Source organism: Ornithorhynchus anatinus, chromosome 14 (assembly GCF_004115215.2).
Source record: "Ornithorhynchus anatinus isolate Pmale09 chromosome 14, mOrnAna1.pri.v4, whole genome shotgun sequence".
NCBI classification, from domain to species: domain Eukaryota; kingdom Metazoa; phylum Chordata; class Mammalia; order Monotremata; family Ornithorhynchidae; genus Ornithorhynchus; species Ornithorhynchus anatinus.
Window position 1 is genome coordinate 14996632 of NC_041741.1, and position 20682 is coordinate 15017313.

General features: G+C 45.5%; 5 gene segments (V, D, J or C); all 5 read left to right on the plus strand.

Moving 5' to 3' along the window:
• The window catches only part of LOC100076640, a 343932-nt gene that overhangs the window by 313297 nt on the left and 9953 nt on the right, over positions 1–20682 (plus strand). The window contains 1 exon segment of the C gene segment in view: positions 14335–14383. Coding sequence covers positions 14335–14383 — 49 coding nt within the window.
• Positions 13578–20682, plus strand: part of LOC120638829 — a 96533-nt gene continuing 89428 nt past the window's right edge. The window contains 1 exon segment of the C gene segment in view: positions 13578–13800. Coding sequence covers positions 13680–13800 — 121 coding nt within the window.
• LOC114816504 overlaps positions 14702–20682 on the plus strand; it is a 70686-nt gene continuing 64705 nt past the window's right edge. Inside the window, exon 1 of the C gene segment in view lies at positions 14702–15139.
• The window catches only part of LOC120638828, a 140968-nt gene continuing 135462 nt past the window's right edge, over positions 15177–20682 (plus strand). Inside the window, 1 exon segment of the C gene segment in view lies at positions 15177–15563. Within this exon segment, the coding sequence occupies positions 15209–15563 (355 nt within the window).
• Positions 15642–20682, plus strand: part of LOC100076564 — a 189816-nt gene continuing 184775 nt past the window's right edge. Inside the window, 1 exon segment of the C gene segment in view lies at positions 15642–16480. Coding sequence covers positions 16300–16480 — 181 coding nt within the window.

Here is a 20682-nt window from a genome sequence, read left to right on the forward strand (position 1 = left end):
TGGGAAAGGTGCAGGGGGCGGAGGCCAGAATCCCAAAAGGCAGTGGGGGAAACAGGGCTGATGACACAGAAGCCACAACAAGAAGGTGTTGGGGACACAGCCTTGCAGAGCAGGGCATTGAGGACTCTGACACTTGTCTGCCATGTGACTTGGGCAAGCCACCTAACTTCTTTGCCTCTGTTATCTCATCTGTAAAATGGGAATGTAGACTATGACCCCATGGGGGACAACCTGATCACCTTCTATCTCCCCAGCAAATTAGAACAGGGTCCCCTTCTAGGCTGTGAGCCCATTGTTGGGTAGGGATTGTCTCTACTTGTTGCCAAAGTGTACTTTCCAAGTGCTTAGTACAGTGCTCTGCAGAGTAAATGCTCAATAAATACCACTGAATGAAAAAGAAGAGATGACATGGTGAGAGGGGGAGAACCAGGGTCATTGTGGAGAAGCAGGCCCAACTTGGTAGTCCCCCACCCCAGGCCTCTCCAGCAGCCCAGAGGTCAAGCCTCAGCTTCACAGAAGATTTGGCAGGAAAGTCTGTGACACTGGGATCTGGAGGTCGCTCCCACCCACAGTGACACAGGACCTGCATAGAGCATTGGCTACTGCTGGAAGCTGTGCCTATACTGACTCCCAGTTCCCCTCTCCGTAAGCCCCTGTGTCAGGCAGAGTCTGTGTCTGATCTGATTATCTTCTATCTACCCCATCACTTAATACAGTGCTTAGCATGTAGTAAGCACTTAATACCACTATTACTATTATTCTTCCAAACCTGGCAAAAGCCAACTCACTACAGCAGGTGCTTTGTGATAGTTGTTGCTGGCCTCCAGCCCTGTGAGACTAAGAGAAACCCATCCATCTCAGGCATTTCTCTGCAAGAGCAGGAAAGCTCCGAGTCCCTTCTCCCCAAATATTCACCAACCAAAAAAGCTGATGAGGGTTTAGTATCTTCCCCTTCCCCAGTCAAACTGCAGCTGCTTACCTGCACTCTCTCCGTCGTCCTGTATGGTGGAAATTCTCTGACACCAAAAGTTGGGCTTGTTAGAAGGCCCCTTCCTGTCTGACTATTTAGGCAGGAAACACTCCTTCCTGTGAGTTCACCTCCTCTACTCCCTCTTAGGCAGCAGTGGAGCTGCCTTCTGAGGAGGGGGAGGGGTCCAGGGCTCCAGAAATCTTCATGACCAAGTAAAACCAAGCTCTTCTTTCCCATCCTCCCCTGTGCTCAAACCTAACCTCCTCCAAAGTTACCATCACCAGCAAACTAGGGAGCTGGAAGTGAAGAAGGGACAGAGGAAAGATGAATGGAGTTGGAGTTGGAGATCCTTCAGCCCCAAATGGAGAAGCATTTGGTTTGGTCTTACAGAATCCCTCCATTTTTAAGAGTTCATACAAGTTAGATTAAATTCATAAACCTCTCGAAGTCAGAAGAACTCTTTCTGCTGGGTTCTCTGCTAAACTTGCCACTGAGGAGAGATGGAATAACCATTCCCCAAGCCTAAGATGGGCTCTGACAGTTTTTGCTGGCCAGGTGTTCTCCCTTTCCATTCAGAGGGTGAGGGTACTGGTGGTATGTAGAGAAGGAGAGTTATAAGCTACAAGCCAAAAGAGGAACCCCATTTACACAGTACAAAAGGGAATACTGAGGTAGTACTAATCTACCTAGCCCCATACACTAAAACAGAGGATACCCCATATCAGGAGCAACAAACATTAAATGATGGGACCCTTCCCAACACCCCTAGAAACCTAAACCTTACCCCACCCCAAGATCAGTTGGACAGAAGCCTTCTACTTTCCAGCAACTTCAGTCACAACAGCCTTGGCAGTCAGGCTGAAATACTCTATCAGCTTCAATCAGCCAGTGGTATTCACTAAGCACCTATTGAGTGCTGAACATTGGACCAAGTTATTGGGAGAGGACTGGGGATACATGACACATGATCACTGTTATCAAGAAATTTAAAGTTCAAGATACCAGATGGGGAGAGGCCCAGGGGTCCTTTTTAGGAAAGTCCTCATTTTCTTTATTGTAACACTCAATGCCAGGCACTGTATTAACACTAAACACAAGCTAATCAAGTTGGGTACAGTCCCTCTTCCACATGGGGCTCAGATTCTTAATCCCCATTTTACAGATGAGGTAACTGAGGCACAGAGAAGTTTAGTGACTTGCCCAAGGTCACAAAGAAATGGTGGAGCAAGACTAGAACCCAGGTTCTTCTTCTGTATTTACAAGGCAACACTGCTTCTCTTGGAAAGTAGGTAGGGACTACTTATAGTCTAACATGGGTCTAACCCTGAAGAACTACAGTAGCACTTCAACTCCAGAAACTAAAGTGGCATCCCTGTCACTTTAGGGGGAGATTTTGCTGATACTAGAGTCCATAAAGATGGCATTTTGAAATTGCAGAGTGATGGATTGGGAGACAACTAATTCTGTTCCTCTTGCAGGTAGATCAGAGCACAGGGACCACCACCACCCACTTAACTACAGAACTGCTACCTACCCCTTCCTGGGCTAAGTGCTTAAGAAAATTGATTACTTCCTTATCACAGCCTTCCCAGAGAAGGCGATGTTAAAGTGGCTTCGCTTACACGATTCAGGTCCACTTCTCTGATGGACATGAGTCTGCAAGAAACACACAAAGCTTTGGTGGAGGGCAGAGAGAGGGTGCAGGAGGTTACTGAAATGCCTTGTATTCCACTACTGATTGGGATGAAAGCCAATTACTTTTACCACATCTCCTCTCCCAAAGAAATAGCATTATCTCCCCTAAAATTAAAATATTCTTACATATATAGGAACCCTTGACCTTTCTCTTTAGAGCAGAAAAACAAATATTCACTAAAAATACAGAAATACTCAAAGCAGAATCTCTAAATCTCTCAATCTGTATACCACCCTTAATAGAGACTTTAAACAAAAGCCTGGTTTACCACAACATAATCCTAGTCTGGTACTTATCCTTTAATCAATCAAAGCTATCCCGATACCTAACAATAGCCACTTATCTGTTTCTCTTCTATAGAAGACCTTTTTTCCCTCTTGGAACAATAAAGGTGAGGAGACCTTCTGCCTCTTCCTATTTTAAACCCCTTCTGACCTTTCGGGGCCCAATCCTTAGCCGGAATTGGCTGAGCTCGAACTGATGTCATCATCAAGTGAGCCTAGGTGGGTCAGCCCTGCCCAGATTAGTGATTAATTGGGGCATGCAAATAGACTTGCCAGTATCTTGTAGCAGGAAAGCTGTAAAATCCCTTTCCGGTCGTTCTTGAGGACAGGACATGTCTCAAGTATTGAGAGCTTTGAGCTTTCTGACAAACTGAGCAGCTTATGATATCTCTTTCCAAATGCCAGCCAACAGAGGCTGACAGGACCCATGAAGCCTTGACATGAGGGAACAAGACACCTCCATCTTCAATTCCATATTTTATTGTCTTAATTGTTTAGCACAGTACCATTAGAGCTGGAATGGCAGGAGAGGAGTGGGGGCAAAGGGAGCAGTGATAGAAGAGGAGGGAGAAAGAATAAAGGAAAAGAAGAAAGAATTGATAAAAGGAAGAAAAAGGGGGTTAGGATCAACCTAAACCACAGCAAGTAGGAAGGGAGAGCTGAAGGGCACGATGGTGGGAAGGGAATACTAAGGCCAGGTGGTAAGGAGAGGGAGGAAATCAGGGAGGGGTAGGGAAAATCTGTAGAGTTACAGAGACCTAGAGTGGTAGTAGTTAGCAAGTTTGGGGAAGTCAATGTCAAAGTGTCAGAGGGAATTGGGAAAGATGAGGTTTGGAGGAATTAAGCTCTCCATTTAGAAGTAGGAGAGTGGGTGAATTAACACTGCTGGTTCCCCAATGGAACTTGAATTCTCTGATTTTCACCCCCCCCCAATCCCCTATAACTCTAACCTTTCAAATCACTCCAGTTCTGCCCGTAAGGGGTGTGTATGGACAAAGGCTTCTAGCACTACATTCTTATGATGACTCTTTGAGGTTCTTTGCCTCTATAGTGGAACGGTCTGAAGTGTGAACCAACATTTTTCTTAAATGGTATTTAAGAGCTTACCATGTGCCAGACACTGTAGTAAGCGCTGGGGTACATAAAAGATAATGGATACAGTCCCTGTCTCACCTGGTGCTCACAATCTTAATCCCCATTTTATGACTGTAAACCCATCATTGGACAGGGATTGTCTCTATCTGTTGCCGAATTGTACATTCCAAGCATTTAGTACAGTGCTCTGCACATAGTTAGTGCTCAATAAATACTATTGAATGAATATGTTGTAAATGAGGCCCAGAGAACTAAAGGTCACACAGCTGACAAGTGGTGGAGCTGGAATTAGAACCCGGGTCCTCTGACTCCCAGGCCTGTTCTCTTTCTATTAGACCATAATGTTTTCCACTGGAGACAGAACCAGTGATCATTTTATTTAGTTATTGTCCTATGAGAGAAAAAACAGAATTAAGTCTAACTGGACCTTCCTTCATGAAATCATCAAGGTTCCTCATGGATGATGATGCAGTGATTAAAAAACTAGTCAGTTCTCTGCCTCCAGCAGTAACCTAGCACAGTGTGCTGCACTCAGTAGGTACTTAGTAGGTGCCTGATAATAATAATAATAATATTTGTTAGGCACTTACTATGTGCCAAGCACTATTCTAAACACTCGGGTAAATACAAGGAAATTAGTTTGATCCACGTGGGGCTCACAGTCTCAAGCCCCATTTTATAGATGAGATAACTGAGGCACAGAGAAGTTAAGTGACTTGCCCAAGGTCAAACAGCAGACAAGTGGCGAGTCCGGTATTAGAACCCACAACCTCTGACTCCCAAGCCCGTGCTCTTGCCACTAGGTCATGCTGCTCCTCCATAAATAAATGATTCAGTGGATAGTAGATGGCCAAGACAGTACTGTGTACCTAGTAAGCAGTCGGGCAACTTTCTGCACTCTGTGGGTGTCCAGCACAGGATATGCTGGGGTTCAGTACAGTTCTCTTCATAAGATAGGCACTCAGTACATACTGTTAATATTGACATGGAAATGGAGGTGATAGGGAGGTTGGACCTTGAGTTCCTCTCCCAGAGCCCAAGCCCAGCCCATACTGTCAGCTTATTGTCAGCAGGGAATGTGTCTGTTTATTTTGTATTGTATTCTCTGAAGCATTTAATATTGTACTCTGCACACAGCAAGCACTCAATAAATACAGTTGAATAAATGAATGAGTCCTTGGCCGTTTGGCGAATTCATTATCTTCAAACTATGGTATTATGACCTAGCTCTCTGCATACTTATCTCTTTCCCTTGTATTTCCCTTGCGGTTGCCTGGGTATCATCAGTCTTTCTAAAGCTGAGACTTGAGAGATTTATGGTGGATCCCTACCTCCCCCACCCCAAGACTGTGGTCTGAGGGGCAGGAAGCAACTATTCTGCAAGAGGAAAGGGCAGATGTTTCCTGCCCCACTGGCATGAGTGGGGAGAATGGTGGTGCTCAAGACTTCTTGGGGTTTGAGTGATGGAGTTCACTGTTGTCACCAAAAGAAGGGAGTCAAGCAGGGGCTGAAGGTATCTGGTCAGAAGCCTGCCCAGTCTGGACACAAGAGGCTAAAGCTCCTGAAGCCCTCCCTGCCCCTTGCCTGCCGTGTGATGCTGGTCAAATCATTTAACTTCTTTGTGCCCCAGTTTCCTCATCTGGCAAATGGAAATTCAATATCTGTTCTGCCTCACACATAGAATGTTAACTGTGGTTGGGACAGGGACTGTGTCCGATCTGAATACCTTTTATCCACTCCAGCTGTTAGTATAGTGGTTTTTAATTATTATCTAAATCCCTCACCCAGATCCAACACTGCCAGTCACTCACTGAGGAACAGTTTAGGAGGAAAAACCCTGACTTGAGAGTCAGAGAATTTGGATTCTAATCCCAGATCCTCCACTTGTCTGCTGGGTGATCTTGGGAAAGTCACAGCTTCTCTGTGCCTTTTTTTCCTCATCTATTAAATGGGGATTACATCCTGTTCTTCCTCCACTTTGGACTATCAGCTCTGTTTGGGACTTGGACTGTGTCCGATAAGATTATCTTTTATCTACTCCAATGCTCAGTACAATGTTTGATACATAGTAAGTGCTTAACAAATACTATCATTACTATTAGTGGTAGTATCATCATCACAGGATGAGTGGCACTCTTGGACCCCTGAGTCCCCATTGACAACATTCATTCATTCATTCAATAGTATTTATTGAGTGCTTACTACGTGCAGAGCACTGTACTAAGCTCTTGGAATGTACAAATCGGTAACAGAGAGAGACAGTCCCTGCCCTTTGACTGGCTTACAATCTAGTCGGGGGAGACAGACAGACAAGAACAATGGCAATAATGACAACATGGGGGTGTCAAGGTCATGTCCATGCATGCCTGCTTCAGAAAGATGTCCCACCTCTTTAAAATCCTCTTAAAAGCCCACCTCCTCTAGGAAAGCTTCCTGATTAGTTTACAACGCCCAACACCCACTAGTAGCACTTGCAAATTTAATTTCAAACTTGCAATCTTATACATGTAGATACTTTCATTCTTTTATGCATTCATTCATATCATTATGCATATTCATCATTATGCAACATTCATCTCACATCTTTCCAACACACTAATGTCTCCCCTATCCTAAAAAAACCCTCCCTTGACCCCATGGCTCCCTCCAGTTATCACCCAATCTCTCTCCTACTCCCTTCAAACTCCTCCAGAAAGTTGATTACATCCACTGTCTCAAGTTCTGCTTCTCCAATTTTCTCTCTGACCCCCTCCAATCAGGCTTCTGTCCCCTTCCTTTCATAGAAATCACCCTCTCATGGGTCACAAATGATTTTCTTCTTGCCAAATCCAATAGCCTCTACTCCATTCTACTTCTCCTTGACCTCTCAGCTGCTTTTGACATTGTCAACCACCCCTTCTCTGAAAACAATATCCACTTTAGCTTCACTGATACTGTCCTCTCCTGCTCTCTTCTTATCTCTCAGGCTGCTCATTCTCAGTCTCTTGCACGAGCTCATCTTCTGCTTCTCAACCCCTAACTGTGGGAATCCTTCAAGGTTCAGCACTGGATCCCCATCTTTTCTCCATCTACACCCACTCCCTTGGAGAACTCATTCATTCACATGGCTTCAACTATCACCTCTACGTGGATGATTCCCAAATTTACATCTCCAGGCTTGATCTCTCTCCCTCTCTGGAATCTCACATTTCCTATGGCCTTCAAGACATTTCTACTTGGATGTCCTGTTGGAACCTCAAACTTAAACATGTCCTAAAGAGAAACCTTGACTTTCCTATCTCTGCAGCAGCAACAACAACCTTCCTGTCTCAAGTACGTAACCTTGGTGTTATATTCGACTCATTTCTCTGTCAATCCACATATTCAGTCTATCACTAAATCTTGTTGGTTCAACGTTCACAGCATTTCTAAAATCTGCCCTTTCCTCTCCATCCAAATAGCTACCATATTAATCCAAGCACTTATCCAATCCCACCTTGATTATTGTATCAGCCTCCTGCCTCCTGTCTCTCCCCACTCCAGTCTGTACTTGGGTCTGCTGGCCAGATCATTTTTCTCCAAAAACATTCAATCCATGTTTCCCCACTCCTCATAAAACTCCAGAAGTTGCCCATCTTCCTCTGCATCAAACAGAGACTCCTTATCATCAGCTTTAAAGTACTCATTCACCTTGCCCCCTCCTACCTCACCTCACCGCTCTCCTACTACAACCCAGCCCTAATGCCAATGCACTCACTGTACCTCGATCTTACTAATCTTTTCGCCGACCTCTCGCCCATGACCTGTCTCTGCCCTGGAATGCCCTCCCTCTTCATATCTGGCAATTACTCTCCCCACCTTCAGTCTTATTGAAGGCACATCTCCTCCAAGAAGCCTTCCCTAACTAAGCCCTCATTTCCTCTTCTCCCTCTCCCTTACGTGTCACCCGGATTTGCTCCCTTTATTTAACCCTCTCTCAGATGCACAGCATTTACATACATAACCATAATGCATTTATTTATTTATTTATTCATTCATTCAATAGTATTTACTGAGGGCTTACTATGTACAGAGCACTGTACTAAGCACTTGGAATGTACAAATTGGTAACATATAGAGACAGTCCCTGCCCTTTGACAGGTTTACAGTCTAAATGGGGGAGACAGACAGACAAGAACAATGGTAATAAATAGAATCAAGGGGAAGAACATCTCATTAAAACAATAGCAAATAAATAGAATCAAGGTGATGTACATCTCATTAACAAAATAAATAGGGTGATGAAGATATATACAGTTGAGCGGATGAGTACAGTGCTGAGGGGATGGGACAGGAGAAGGGGAGGAGCAGAGGGAAAGGGGGAGAAGAGGGTTTAGCTGTGGAGAGGTGAAGGGGGGTAGAGGGAGCAGAGGGAAAAGGGGAGCTCAGTCTGGGGAGGCCTCTTGGAGGAGGTGAGCTTTAAGTAGGGTTTTGAAGAGGGGAAGAGAATTAGTTTGGGGGAGGTGAGGAGGGAGGGCGTTCCAGGACCGTGGGAGGACGTGGCCCAGGGGTCGACAGTGGGATAGGTGAGACCGAGGGACGGTGAGGAGGTGGGCGGCAAGGGAGTGGAGCGTGCGGGGTGGGCAGTAGAAAGAGACAAGGGACAAGAGGTAGGAAGGGGCAAGGTGATGGAGAGCCTTGAAGCCTAGAGTGAGAAGTTTTTGTTTTGTGCGGAGGTTGATAGGCAACCACTGGAGGTTTTTAAGAAGGGGAGTGACATCCCAGAGCGTTTCTGCAGGAAGATGATCCAGGCAGCGGAGTGAAGAATAGACTGGAGTGGGGAGAGAGAGGAGGAAGGAAGATCAGAGAGAAGGCTGACACAGTAATCTAGCCAGGATATTATGAGAGCTTGTAGCAGTAAGATAGCCATATGGGTGGAGAGGAAAGGGTGGATCTTGGCGATATTATAAAGGTGAGACCGGCAGGTTTTGGTGACGGATCAGATGTGTGGGGTGAATGAGAGAGCTGAGTCAAAGATGACACCGAGGTTGTGGTCCTGAGAGACGGGAAGGATGGTCGTATCATCCACAGTGATAGGGAAGTCAGAGAGAGGACAGGGCTTGGGAGGGAAGATGAGGAGCTCAGTTTTGGTCATGTTACATTAACATCATTTACATTAAGGTCTTTCTCCCCCTCTAGACTGTAAGCTCATTATGGGCAGGGAATGTGTCTACCAACTCTGATATATTGTACTCTCCCAAGCTCTTAGTACAGTGCCCTGCACTCAGTAAATATGTGATGTTTTTAACTATTTCATCATTATGTGTTTCTACTGCTACCTACTTTATCCTCCTGCTTTCATGCTCAATAAATCACTTGGTCAGTCTCCTCATTACACTTCAAGCTCTTTGAGGGCATGGCATATGCACCTTGCTACTATTGTGCTCTCCCAAGTGTGTTGTACGGTGCCTAGCACTGAGTAGATGCTCAGTAAGTGTTACTGATTATTTGGGTGTCCTCCATGTCTGGGGAGTTCTAGGGCAGAGGGGTGACTTGGAAGTATGTCAGATTCAGTGCTCCCCGGGCACCAGGCCCCTCCCATTGCTCCTTGCTGCAGAATGATCATACAAGCAACTTCTCTCTTGGCCCAGAGCCAGGCTTCCTACAGGAGTGCCTGTGTTTGGGTGATGCCCAACTGCCCATGCAAAGAGCAAGATTGGCAATCTGGAAAGAACTATTACCAGGCTCACATTTGACCTCAGTGGGGTGCTGTCCAGGAAGAGAGGAAAGACAGGGATGGGCCTTCTGGGGGAAAGCCTTTATTGTTTGAGAGAATTCTAGTGGCCTTCCCTACCTCCCAGGCTGATGCCCTTCTCAGGCCCAAAGCTTGTGAGGGTTGGTGGGGAGGAGGGAGGGTGTTTGGCAGCACACAGCTGTGAGGTCTTGGGCTGGAAGACACCAGACTGACTGGCTCACCCAGCCCAGTCCTCCCTAGCCATCCCAGAGGCACTGGTTCCCCCTGCCCAAATTTCTGGCCATATGTCAGATGCTGGAGATTGTTGTCCCTTGCCCAATCAAGTGTTTACATTGATTCTTGCCACCCAAAACAGTCTAGCGGGTAACTGGGCTGCCATTCCTCCCTCCTGACCATGAGGGATGAATGAGCTTCTGGGGATTCTAAAAAAAGACATCCTAGTTCCAAAAACCATGGTCAGAATCTCACCCTTGGGTCCTGATGGGCTCTGGGACTGACAGGTGGGAGCTCTGTATTGCGTCTGATGAGAGAACACCATGTTCATTGCAGGGTAGACAGGGAGGACAGGTGAATTCAAGACTGGCTGGCCCTGGCTTGCTAATTTGGAGAGAATGTCACTGGGTTGTTTCCCCCCTTCTTATCCCATGTCCCCTTTTCTTCTTCTTCTTCTTCTGAGGTCACTGGTGGGAATTGCTACTGCAACTACTACTTCCAGAGAGAAATTTGGGGTATTTTGGGTTAGGATTCTCCAATCTCTGGGGATGGAATTCTTGATTTCCACAGATAGAATTCCTGATTTCTGGGGTTGGGATTCCAGCTGTTCCCTGGGGTAGATTTTCCCCAGGTTGATGTCCCAGGTTGGGAAATGTTAGTCTGACCACTGGGCTTTGGGATCCCCTCCAGCAAAATGGCTCAGGAGCCTGAAACAGGAAGGGTGTGTAGAGGGGCCTGCTCATCCAAGATCTCCACCCTGAGTCTGGAATTCATCGAAAAGCTCCCAGCCCTCGAGGGTCTGAGGGTGCTATGATGGCCCAGCCATTACCCACCCAGCCCAGACCCCTGGGACTCTACATTTCCCTCACACACAGCCAGTCTGCCGATGCAGAACTGTCAACTCTCCTCCTTCTGGGCCCATTATGACTCAGGACTCTGCCCTCCCTTCTTGGAATCTCCTCAGGTGATTGTGGGGGCTGAGATCTGGCCTCGGGGTGGGACAGGGGCCTGCCATGTCAGATGCTGTATACATCATGTCTATGTGGGCCTCAGTGACATCATCTTCAGCTTTCAATAGACTGTAAGCTTGTTGTGGGCAGGAAATGTCTGTTACATTGTTGTGCTGTACTCTCCCAAATACTTAGTGCAGTGCTTGGCAAACAGTAAGAGCACAATAAATACAACAGATTGATCACCTCTCCCTCCGCAGCTGATCTCCATCCCCAGTGAATCTGGACTAAGAGGAAATGAGGAGAAGCAATAATAATAATTAATAATAAAGTCGTGATATTTGTTAAGTGCTTGTTATATGTCAAGTACTTTACTAAGCCCTGGAGTAGATACAAGATAATCAGGTGTCACTGTCTAAGTAGGAGGAGAAACAGGTATTGAATCCCCATTTTGAGATGAGGAACTGAGGCACAAAAAGCTTAAGTGACTTGCCTAAGGTCACACAGCAGGTAAGTGGTGGAGCTGGGTTTAGAACCCAGGTCCTCTGACTCCCAGGACAGTGTTTTTCCCACTGTTTCTCACTGCAGCACCAAAAGTTTGAAGTTAAGTATGGAAAAGAACTTCCAGGTGGTGAATGGTGGGAGAGTCTGCAATACAAGACTTTGGAAGGTTATAGGCACTTCTTCTCCTGGAGACTTTATACCACAGGAAAGTTCCCCAGGGAATGGTGCGCGTTTAGCCCAACCCTGCTTAGGCACAGGGAAGGGAATTGATGACAACCCATCTGGGAGTCATGGACTGGTCAGGCCTATTTTGAGGAGGAGGAACTCATCTTTTACTTTGAGGATGGGGTCATTGGGCCTCAGGAAGCTGGGAGGTGCCACCCTCATCCTAGCCTCTTGGCATGACCCAGTAGGCACTGGGACCCACCGGGTTAGCTCATCAGCCTTAGCTGAGTCTCCATGGAACAAGACAGAAGGGGCTGGGATGACAGGGGATTTACATCAGTCGAGACCTCAGCAGGGAAGGGCTGGAAAGAGAAGTCAGGATTTTTGCAGGAGAGGAGTGGAGAGTTGATCTCTGTGGTACTATTACTTGGAGCACTGGGGCCAAGGCACCATGGTCACCGTCTCCTCAGGTACGTTTTCCTCCCATCTTCTCCACCAGGGATAACGGCTGTCTTTCCTTCTGGTTTCTCAGCCTCGGTGGTCCGATCTATAGGACTCTGTGGGGTCTGGCTGGGCCAGGAAAGGGAGAGTTCCCAGTGGCAGATGAGATGGGGGAATGAGAATGGGGAAAGAACTGAGAGAGTCAGATTCCTAGGCAGGAAAGGATTGAGGTTTCCTAGGGGTTTTTGTGCCTTGGTGGGGGTCTATCACTGTGTACTGGGGCCAAGGCACCATGGTCACCGTCTCCTCAGGTAAGTTTTCTGCCTGGTTTCTTCTCCGGGATTAATGGCTGCCTTTCCACTTCGATTCACAGTCCCGGCAGTCTGAACTCTTCAGGTTCAGGCTGGGACCAAAGGGCAGAGAGTGGCAGATGATACAGGAGAATGAGAATGGGGAGATGACTGAGACAGATTCCTAGACAGAGATGGATTGAGGTTTCCTGTGGGATTTTGTGTCTCAGAACCACGGGGGTCTGTCAGTGTGACTATGATATCTTCGAGTATTGGGTCCAAGGCACCATGGTCACTGTCTCCTTAGGAAAATTTTTCTGCTGTCTTCTTCTCTAGAGGTAACGACTGCCTGTCCCCCTGGTTTCCCAGCCCCGGCAGTCTGGACTTTCTGAAGTCAGACTCGGTTGCCAGGGCAGAGAGTCCAGTGGTAGATGAGACAGGAGAATGAAAATAGAGATACAATGGAGAGAGTCAAATTCCTAGCCAGGGAGAGATTGAAGTTTCTTGTGGGTATTTGTGCCTCAGAAACCTGGGGGTCTGTCACTGTGACTATAACGGCTTCAAGAACTGGGGCCAAGGCACCATGGTCACCGTCTCTTCAGGTAAATTTTCCTTCTGTTTTCTCTGGGGTTTGGGAGTAATGTCTGCCTTTCCCCCTGGATTCCCAGCCCCGGCAGTCTGGCCTCTCTGGAGTCAGACCGGGATACAAGGGCAGAAAGTCCAGTGGTATATGAGACAGAAGAATGAGAATGGGGATATGACAGAGAGGGTCAAATTCCTATGCAAGGATGGATTGAGGTTTCTTGTGAGTTTTTGTGCCTCGGAAACAAGGGGGTCTGTCATTGTGACTGCTATGCTTTCGATAACTGGGGCCAAGGCACCATGGTCACCGTCTCCTCAGGTAAATTTTCCTTCTGTCTTCTTCTCTGGGGCCTGGGGGTAATGTCTGTCTTTCCTCCTGGATTCCCGGCTCCGGCAGTCTGGTCTCTCTGGAGTTAGACTGGGATACAAGGGCAGAGAATCCAGTGATATATGAGAATGGGGATATGACAGAGAGGGTCAAATTCCTATGCAAGGATGGATTGAGGTTTCTTGTGAGTTTTTGTCCCTCGGAAACAAGGGGCTCTGTCAGTGTGACTACTGTGCTTTCGATAACTGGGGCCAAGGCACCATGGTCACCGTCTCCTCAGGTAAATTTTCCTTCTGTCTTCTTCTCTGGGGTCTGGGGGTAATGTCTGTCTTTCCTCCTGGATTCCCGGCTCCGGCAGTCTGGTCTCTCTGGAGTCAGACTTGGATACAAGGGCAGAGAATCCAGTGATATATGAGAATGGGGATATGACAGAGAGGGTCAAATTCCTATGCAAGGATGGATTGAGGTTTCTTGTGAATTTTTGTCCCTCGGAAACAAGGGGCTCTGTCAATGTGACTACTGTGCTCTCGAGAACTGGGGCCAAGGCACCATGGTCACCGTCTCCTCAGGTAAATTTTCCTCCTGTCTTCTTCTCTGGAGTTTGGGGGTAATGTCTGCCTTTCCCCTGGATTCCCAGCTCCAGCAGTCTGGCCTCTCTGGAGTCATACTGGGATACAAGGGAAGAGAGTCCAGTGATAGATGAGACAGGAGAGCAAGAATGGGGATGTGACAGAGAGGGTTAAATTCCTAAGCAGGGATGCACTGAGGTTTCCTGTGGCTTTTTGTGTCCCAGAAACATTGGGGTTTGACAATGTGACTATGGTATCTTAGAGAACTGGGGCCAAGGCACCATGGTCACCGTTTCCTCAGGTAAATTTTCCTCCCTCCTTCTCTTCTGGGTCCAGTGGCCACTTTTCCTCCTGGTTTCTCACCACTGGTGATCTGGCTCTCTCAGGTCAGTATGAGACAAAAGGCAGAAAGTTCAGTAGATGAAATGGGAGAATGAGAATGGGGACAGGACTGAGAGTCAGAATTCTAGTTAGGGATAGGCTTCCAGTGGGTTTTTGTAGCTCAGAAACAAGGGGGTCTGTCAGTGTGACTATGGATACTTAAATCACTGGGGCCAAGGCACCATGGTCACCATCTCCTCAGGTAATCCCTTTCTTCTGCCCCTCTCCTGGTGTGTTTTTCCCACAAAAATGTACTTTGATTTGCTTGTGAAGGTTTTGGGGTGAGGGTCCAGATGTCAGGAATTAGCAGTTTCTCTGGCTAGATGGAGAGGTTGTTTTTTGGGGAGGCTGCCTGTGGGGCTGGGTCCTCAGGACCCAGCCTGCCCTCAGAGACTCCCGCTTCGAGGTTTGTGTGTAGTCTTCAGTGGGAACTGTGCCCCAGTGGCAATGCTTTTGGGTATTGGGGCCAAGGGACTATGGTGACAGTCTCCTCAGGTAAGAAAATAAACTCTCTCCTCTGTCTTTGGTCTCTCTGATGGGAGCCTCTGCCGGCAGTGCAGTTTACCTGGACGGTCCTGCCTGGACCCTCCGGGGCAGGAGAAATTTGGGGCCAGGCCCATGAATCAAGAACTTATTCCTTTTTGAATTCCAGTTTCCATCCTTAGGATTTGGACAGATTTAGAGGAGATACTAGACTTTTCAATGCAGATTTCAGGCCATACACATAGGTGTTGCCCCACTTTGGGAAGCCAGACCCTCAGCTGGCCAGTATATCTTTATCAGGGACATTTTGGCCCAAACAAGTCACTCATCCCTGAGATGGGGGCAATGCAAGAAGGGTTCTCAGAGATTGATCAGGGTCCAGGATTAGGGTTTTTGTATGCCGGGTGAAGGCATCTGAGCCAACGTGATTACTTTGCTAACTGGGGCCAAGGGACCTTCGTGACCGTCTCCTCAGGTAAGAAAACTTGACTGCCCTTCTCCCAACAGTGTGGTGGAAAATTGGCATTTTTTTTGAGAAACCTGGATGGGAACTTGGGAGTCAATTTCCAGGGGACACAGGAGTGGCCTGGGGGGTTCATGGAGGATTCAGAGGCAGGAACCTTTCACATCAGTCAGCTCTCCTTTCTCTTTGATTTGGGGGGATTTGAGGGAGCCTCACTGGATTATTGACCACCTTCTTCTGTGGTCAGTCTGGGGCTTGGTGAGTCCCAGCCCTGGGGTCCCCAATGGAGCCTCAATTGGGAAATGGCCCCAAGTCCCCAGATCCCCAATTGAAGGAGACAAAAGGCAGTTACTGCCAAGGTCCCATTGTGACTCGCCCCATTGTGACAACCGGTTAGAGCACTGGGGCCAAGGCACCATGGTGACTGTCTCCTCAGGTAAGAATTCCCAGCTTCCAGCTTTTCTTGGCCAGGACTCTTTTTATTTGGGGGGAAAGTCAGAGAAATGTGTGTGGTTTTTTTGGGGGGGTATCTTAGGATGATGGACTATAGGCGTTCTGTGAAGCAGGTTAGGGGGCCAGGGAAGGAGGAATTCTCTCTGGACACTATAGAGCTGGAGACCCAAGACTGAATTTTCTTTTCAATACCTTGGTTTTGCAGTCCACCTGGAGCAGGTCTTTGTGCTCCTTGGCTCCGATTTTGGGAGATCATAGGGGCACCCCCACCAGTCCCCCCAGTTTTTAATATTTTCTCATCAGTCTTGGGTCCCCCACACCCTGAAGACTCACAGCCTCAGATTCCTGAGTCTCTTAGGGAAAAGGATCTGAATTCACTTAATGCAGTATCAAATGTATTTGATTTCTCCTTCATTTTGGAGGAGATGTGAGGACTTTTCATTCAGACTTAACCAAATGGAATGAGTTGCTAATTTTCAAAGTCATATTTGTGTCAGACTCCTTTATACCAGGACCGCTTACTCAGTGACAAGCAGGCAACGAAGCTAAATTATTTCTCCTTTTTCTGAAAAATGGCAGATTCAAGAATCAGGGCACTTTACTTATCTCTGGTTAATAACTTGAACATGAGATTTTGTTACATGTGTGTCTACAGAGAGACCTGTGCCAGTGTATTTCTGTGCCTTTAGTGCAGATCTATAGACACCTGTGACTTTGCAATGCTGAGCCAACAGCAGGCATATTCTCTTGGATTTGAAATCAATTTCTCAGCCAAAAAGTTCTTTCTTCTGGGTAGAGGTGGGGGGCTCCTGGTTTTTGTAAGACAGAATGATGAATTTATCCACTGTGACTATGGTATGGATGCATGGGGCCAAGGAACCATGGTGACCGTCTCCTCAGGTAATCAATCTGCTCCCAGATTTTCATTTTTCTTTCCCATTTAACCTTTTTTTCAGGGCTTGAATCTGGGTCAGGCTGGGGAGTGTGATGGGGGAGACTAGGCTTCTGGGGTGGGGGAACTGGGAGATTTGAGGGGAAATAATCTGGTAAACTGTTGGGTTTCTGACAGACTATTTCACTGGAACATTTTTTAAGAGATTATCTTGAATTGCAGACTTGGCTTTCAGCAGAAAGTGCATTTCTGGTATTCCAAATTCTTTCTGAAGTCAGAGGGTGGGATAGGACAGAGAGGTTGGGCTGGTGGGATGTTTGTTTATGGTCTTAAACTGCAATTTAGACTTAATCCACTGAAAAGTGATGGGCTTTTGGCTCATGAAATAATGCAGAGGTACGGATGAGAATAAGTCTTTTTAGTGGGATCAATTAAAGATGATTTGCACTTTAATGAAGTTGGAAATTTTAGATCTGATCTGTTAGGGACCAGATAAGTTAGGTAAAGTGGTCACTTGGACTAGGCATTTTTAAGGCTATCTGTCAAGAGTTCTCAGAAAGGATACGGGAGAAAATTTGGTGAGCAGCATTGTTTAGGTCAGGACAGATTTATTATGTGATGCAGATAAAATGTGGTCTCATAATTATGTATCATCATTTATAGTCTGTCAGTTTATAACTGCATGATTTCTCAAAGTGAGCTTTTAAGAGATCAAAATATATGGGAAAGGCATTCTATGAGTCAGATTTTGTAGTTGGATTTTGGAGAGGGATTTTGTGGCCAGATCTGTTTGGGGTGATTAGAAATTTCAAATAGGATGATAAGTCTCTGATCTGGATGTCAATGCAGTGGTTTAGATTATCTTGGTGAAGGTTTCAGCACCACAAGTTTCTCAATTTTGGTTTATTGTTCTAAATTAGTATTGGTGGTAAACCAGTTGATCCACTAATAGTGATCTAATTGTATTTAGATTTGAACCAGCTTCCAGGAAAACATGCTAAAACATTGGTTTTTGTGAAAAATGATTAATGAAGAAAGAGAGAGAAAAAAAGAGAGAGAGGAGAGGGAGATCTTCAGCGATGATGTTAAAATCAACTCCAAAACTAAAGTTCTCAAATTCAAGATGTTGAATTGTAACTATTTCTTCAAAGGTTTTTCAGTCACTTTGTAAGTGTGGTAGGGGACAACAAATTGTCATCTTGGGACTCCACTAAGTTCTAGGCAGTAGTAGGTAGAGTGTTAGTTAATGGTGCTTTATTTATTAAACAAAAAACAAGAAAGAAGTTATTTCAAACCTTAGTCTGCTGAGGTAAAACAAAGATGGCGGCCATGGGTGGAGTTACCATGTGGTCCCCAGAGGCCAGGGCATGCTCAGGGGTCTGGAGAAACAGGTGGCAGGAAACAGTCCATCTATTCTGGGAAGACAGAAGCATGATTTATTTGGGGCTGTAGAAAACAGGAGGCGGTTTTGCCTAGACCCATTTTGCATGGACTGAAATATCAGAAAATGTTCCACTGAGAAAAACACCACCTGGATAATTTACATGTCTTAAAAAGGAAAGAAAAAGCTTGCAAGGCTGAATGAGCATTTAGAGATTAGATGGTTTTATTTTAAAATGAATTGAATTTCAATTATGTTTTACAACTAAAGTCTTCTACTTAGCAGGGAAGTGTTTAAAAAATTTTAAATCAACAGATAGATGTTAATAAGCTTATTTTATCAGTTTATATTGAAAATTGGAAGTGTTTTTATAAATATTTAAAATTTTTAAATATTTAAAATATTATCTTGTTGACCAAATTATCTTTATTTCTTTAAATTTTATTCAGCTTGGATTATTGAAAATACTGTACATAGTTTTTTTTTCTTTGAGATTAACAGATAAGGCATTCATATTTTAAATTAAAAAAAATATTTTAGATGTTAAAAAATGAATGTAAAGTTTTACAATCTTCTGGAATGGAATTTTTAAATGATCTCTGATAGGTTATAAAGCAAAGTTTACGCTTACTTCAATGAAAATGCAAGATAATTCAGAGTAAAATCTCCATCCTTCAAAGAAACTAAACTTTTATTTTCCCAAAGAAAAGCAGTTTTCACTAATGCAATGAAATTTAAAGGTCAATAATGAATTTTTTGACTTTAAGAATTTTTATGAAAATGGATACATTTATTTCAAAGTAAGTGAACCAGGTTTTTTCTTGAATGAAGGTATTTTTTTCTTTTTTCTTTTTGATTTGGTCATGCTTGTATCCTGACCCATTTCAATCAGTTGTGCTCTCGTAGAGAGCTAATTCTATTTGGGACGGTAGGGGTTTAGCTATGTGGATTCAAGAGATGTTTCTTAATCAACTAAGAGTCTGGTGCAAGGCTGTGAAATGCTTAGAGAATGTAAGGCAACACCAACCAGATTACTTGAGAATTTCAGCGACTGGGGCTAAAAAAATGAAATTGGAAGAGCCCTGTGAAAATCAAGAAATACCCGCAGGGCATTTTGGAGATTAATCGGGCTTTGAACTGGGGACAGAATCGGTAAGAAAGCAGCATTTGCTGTGAACTTTAATTTCTATATAATATTATAAATTGAGGTCAAATGTTTTCACTTTGTAAGTAATTTTATTCAGAGAATTTCTTTTTCTTTAAACTTAAATGTAGTTTAACAGTGAATTTAAAGTTGAATTTAAATTTAAAGTGAATATAAGTTGAATTATCTATACTGACCTCAAATTTTTGGAAAAAGTGGTGTCAAATTTTTAATGTGTTTTAATCCTAATTTGAAATGTTTTGTATAAATAAGCAACTTATATCCCTAACTCTTAGATATTAATGCCTTTACAGTTCCACAACTATTTAGAACTTATTTATATTTTAGAGATAAAATTAAGAGACTAAATGTCTCCATGATGATTAAAAAGAGGAAGAATTGTAATCAAACTTTAAAGGAATGGAAATTTTGCAGGGCAGACCTCTGCATTAATATACTTCAAATCTGACTAACCTGAACTAGTTTTTCAGAAAAGACCGGGCGTTATTTCTTCTATTCATTGAAAAATATAATTTTGGGATTTTTTTAAATTTTAGAGATGATTTTAGAATATTTCAGATTTGGCTATTTTTAGAAAAGTTTGAGCTCGAACCCAGAAGAGTGGGTAGAGATAGAGTTGAGATTAAGGTCTCTGAATATTCCGGCTTCAGGGAATCCAATGTACTGGACTGGCCTGTGTAGAATGATTTCATTTTGAGCTTTTGTAGATGTGATGAGTTGGTTGGTCAGTAACTAGTGAGACTGCAGGATGGCAAGCAGAGCCGAATGGTGGCATGGCCATTACAAAACAGGCATGTATGTGGCTGAGCACAGATGGTCGGCAGAGGTTGGAGTTCGGGTTGAGCCAAGCTAGGACTGGTCCCTATGGACCAGGTTCAGCGGACACAGTTGCAACTGAGCTGGAGATTAGCTGGGGCTGGTGCTGGGACTAGGTTGAGCTGAGCAGAACCAGGACTGATCTGAGCCAAGGCTAAGATGAGCCGGGGATGAACCGAGCTGGGGCTGAACCAGAACTAAACTTAGCTGGCATGGAGTTGGGATTGGGCTAGGGTTGAACCGAGCTGGGGTTGAGCTGAGCTGAGCCAGAGCCAATCGGAGCCAGAGCTGAGATGAGCGGGGGATGAACTGGGCTGGGGCTGAACCAGAACTAAACTGAGCTGGAGCCGAGTTGGGATTGGGCTAGGGTTGAGCTGAGCTGGAGCTGAACTCGGGCTGAGCTAAATTAAGCTGGCGCTGAGCCAGGGATGAGCAGAGCTGGAGATGAGCCTGCACTGAGGTGGTCTGGGCATGTGGAGCTGGAGCTGAGCTGGAGCTGAGCCGGAGCTGAGCCAGGGCAGAGCTAAACTGGAGTTGAGCAGGGGCTGAGCCAAGCTGGAGCTAAATCTGGACTGAATCAGGGTTCAGTTGAGCTGAGTGAACTGAGCTGGAGCTGAGCTGATGCAGAACTGGGGCTGACCCAGGGCTGAGCTGAGCTGGAGATGAGCCTGGACTGAGGTATGCTGGGCAGGTGGAATGGGATCTGAATGGGAGCTGAGCTGGAGCTGAGCCCAGGGCTGAGCTGAGCCAGGGCTGAGCGGAGCTGGAAATAAGCCAGGATAGAATCAGGGCTGAGGTGAGCTGGGCACGTGGAGAGGGAGCTGATCCAGGGCAGAGCCGAAGCTGAG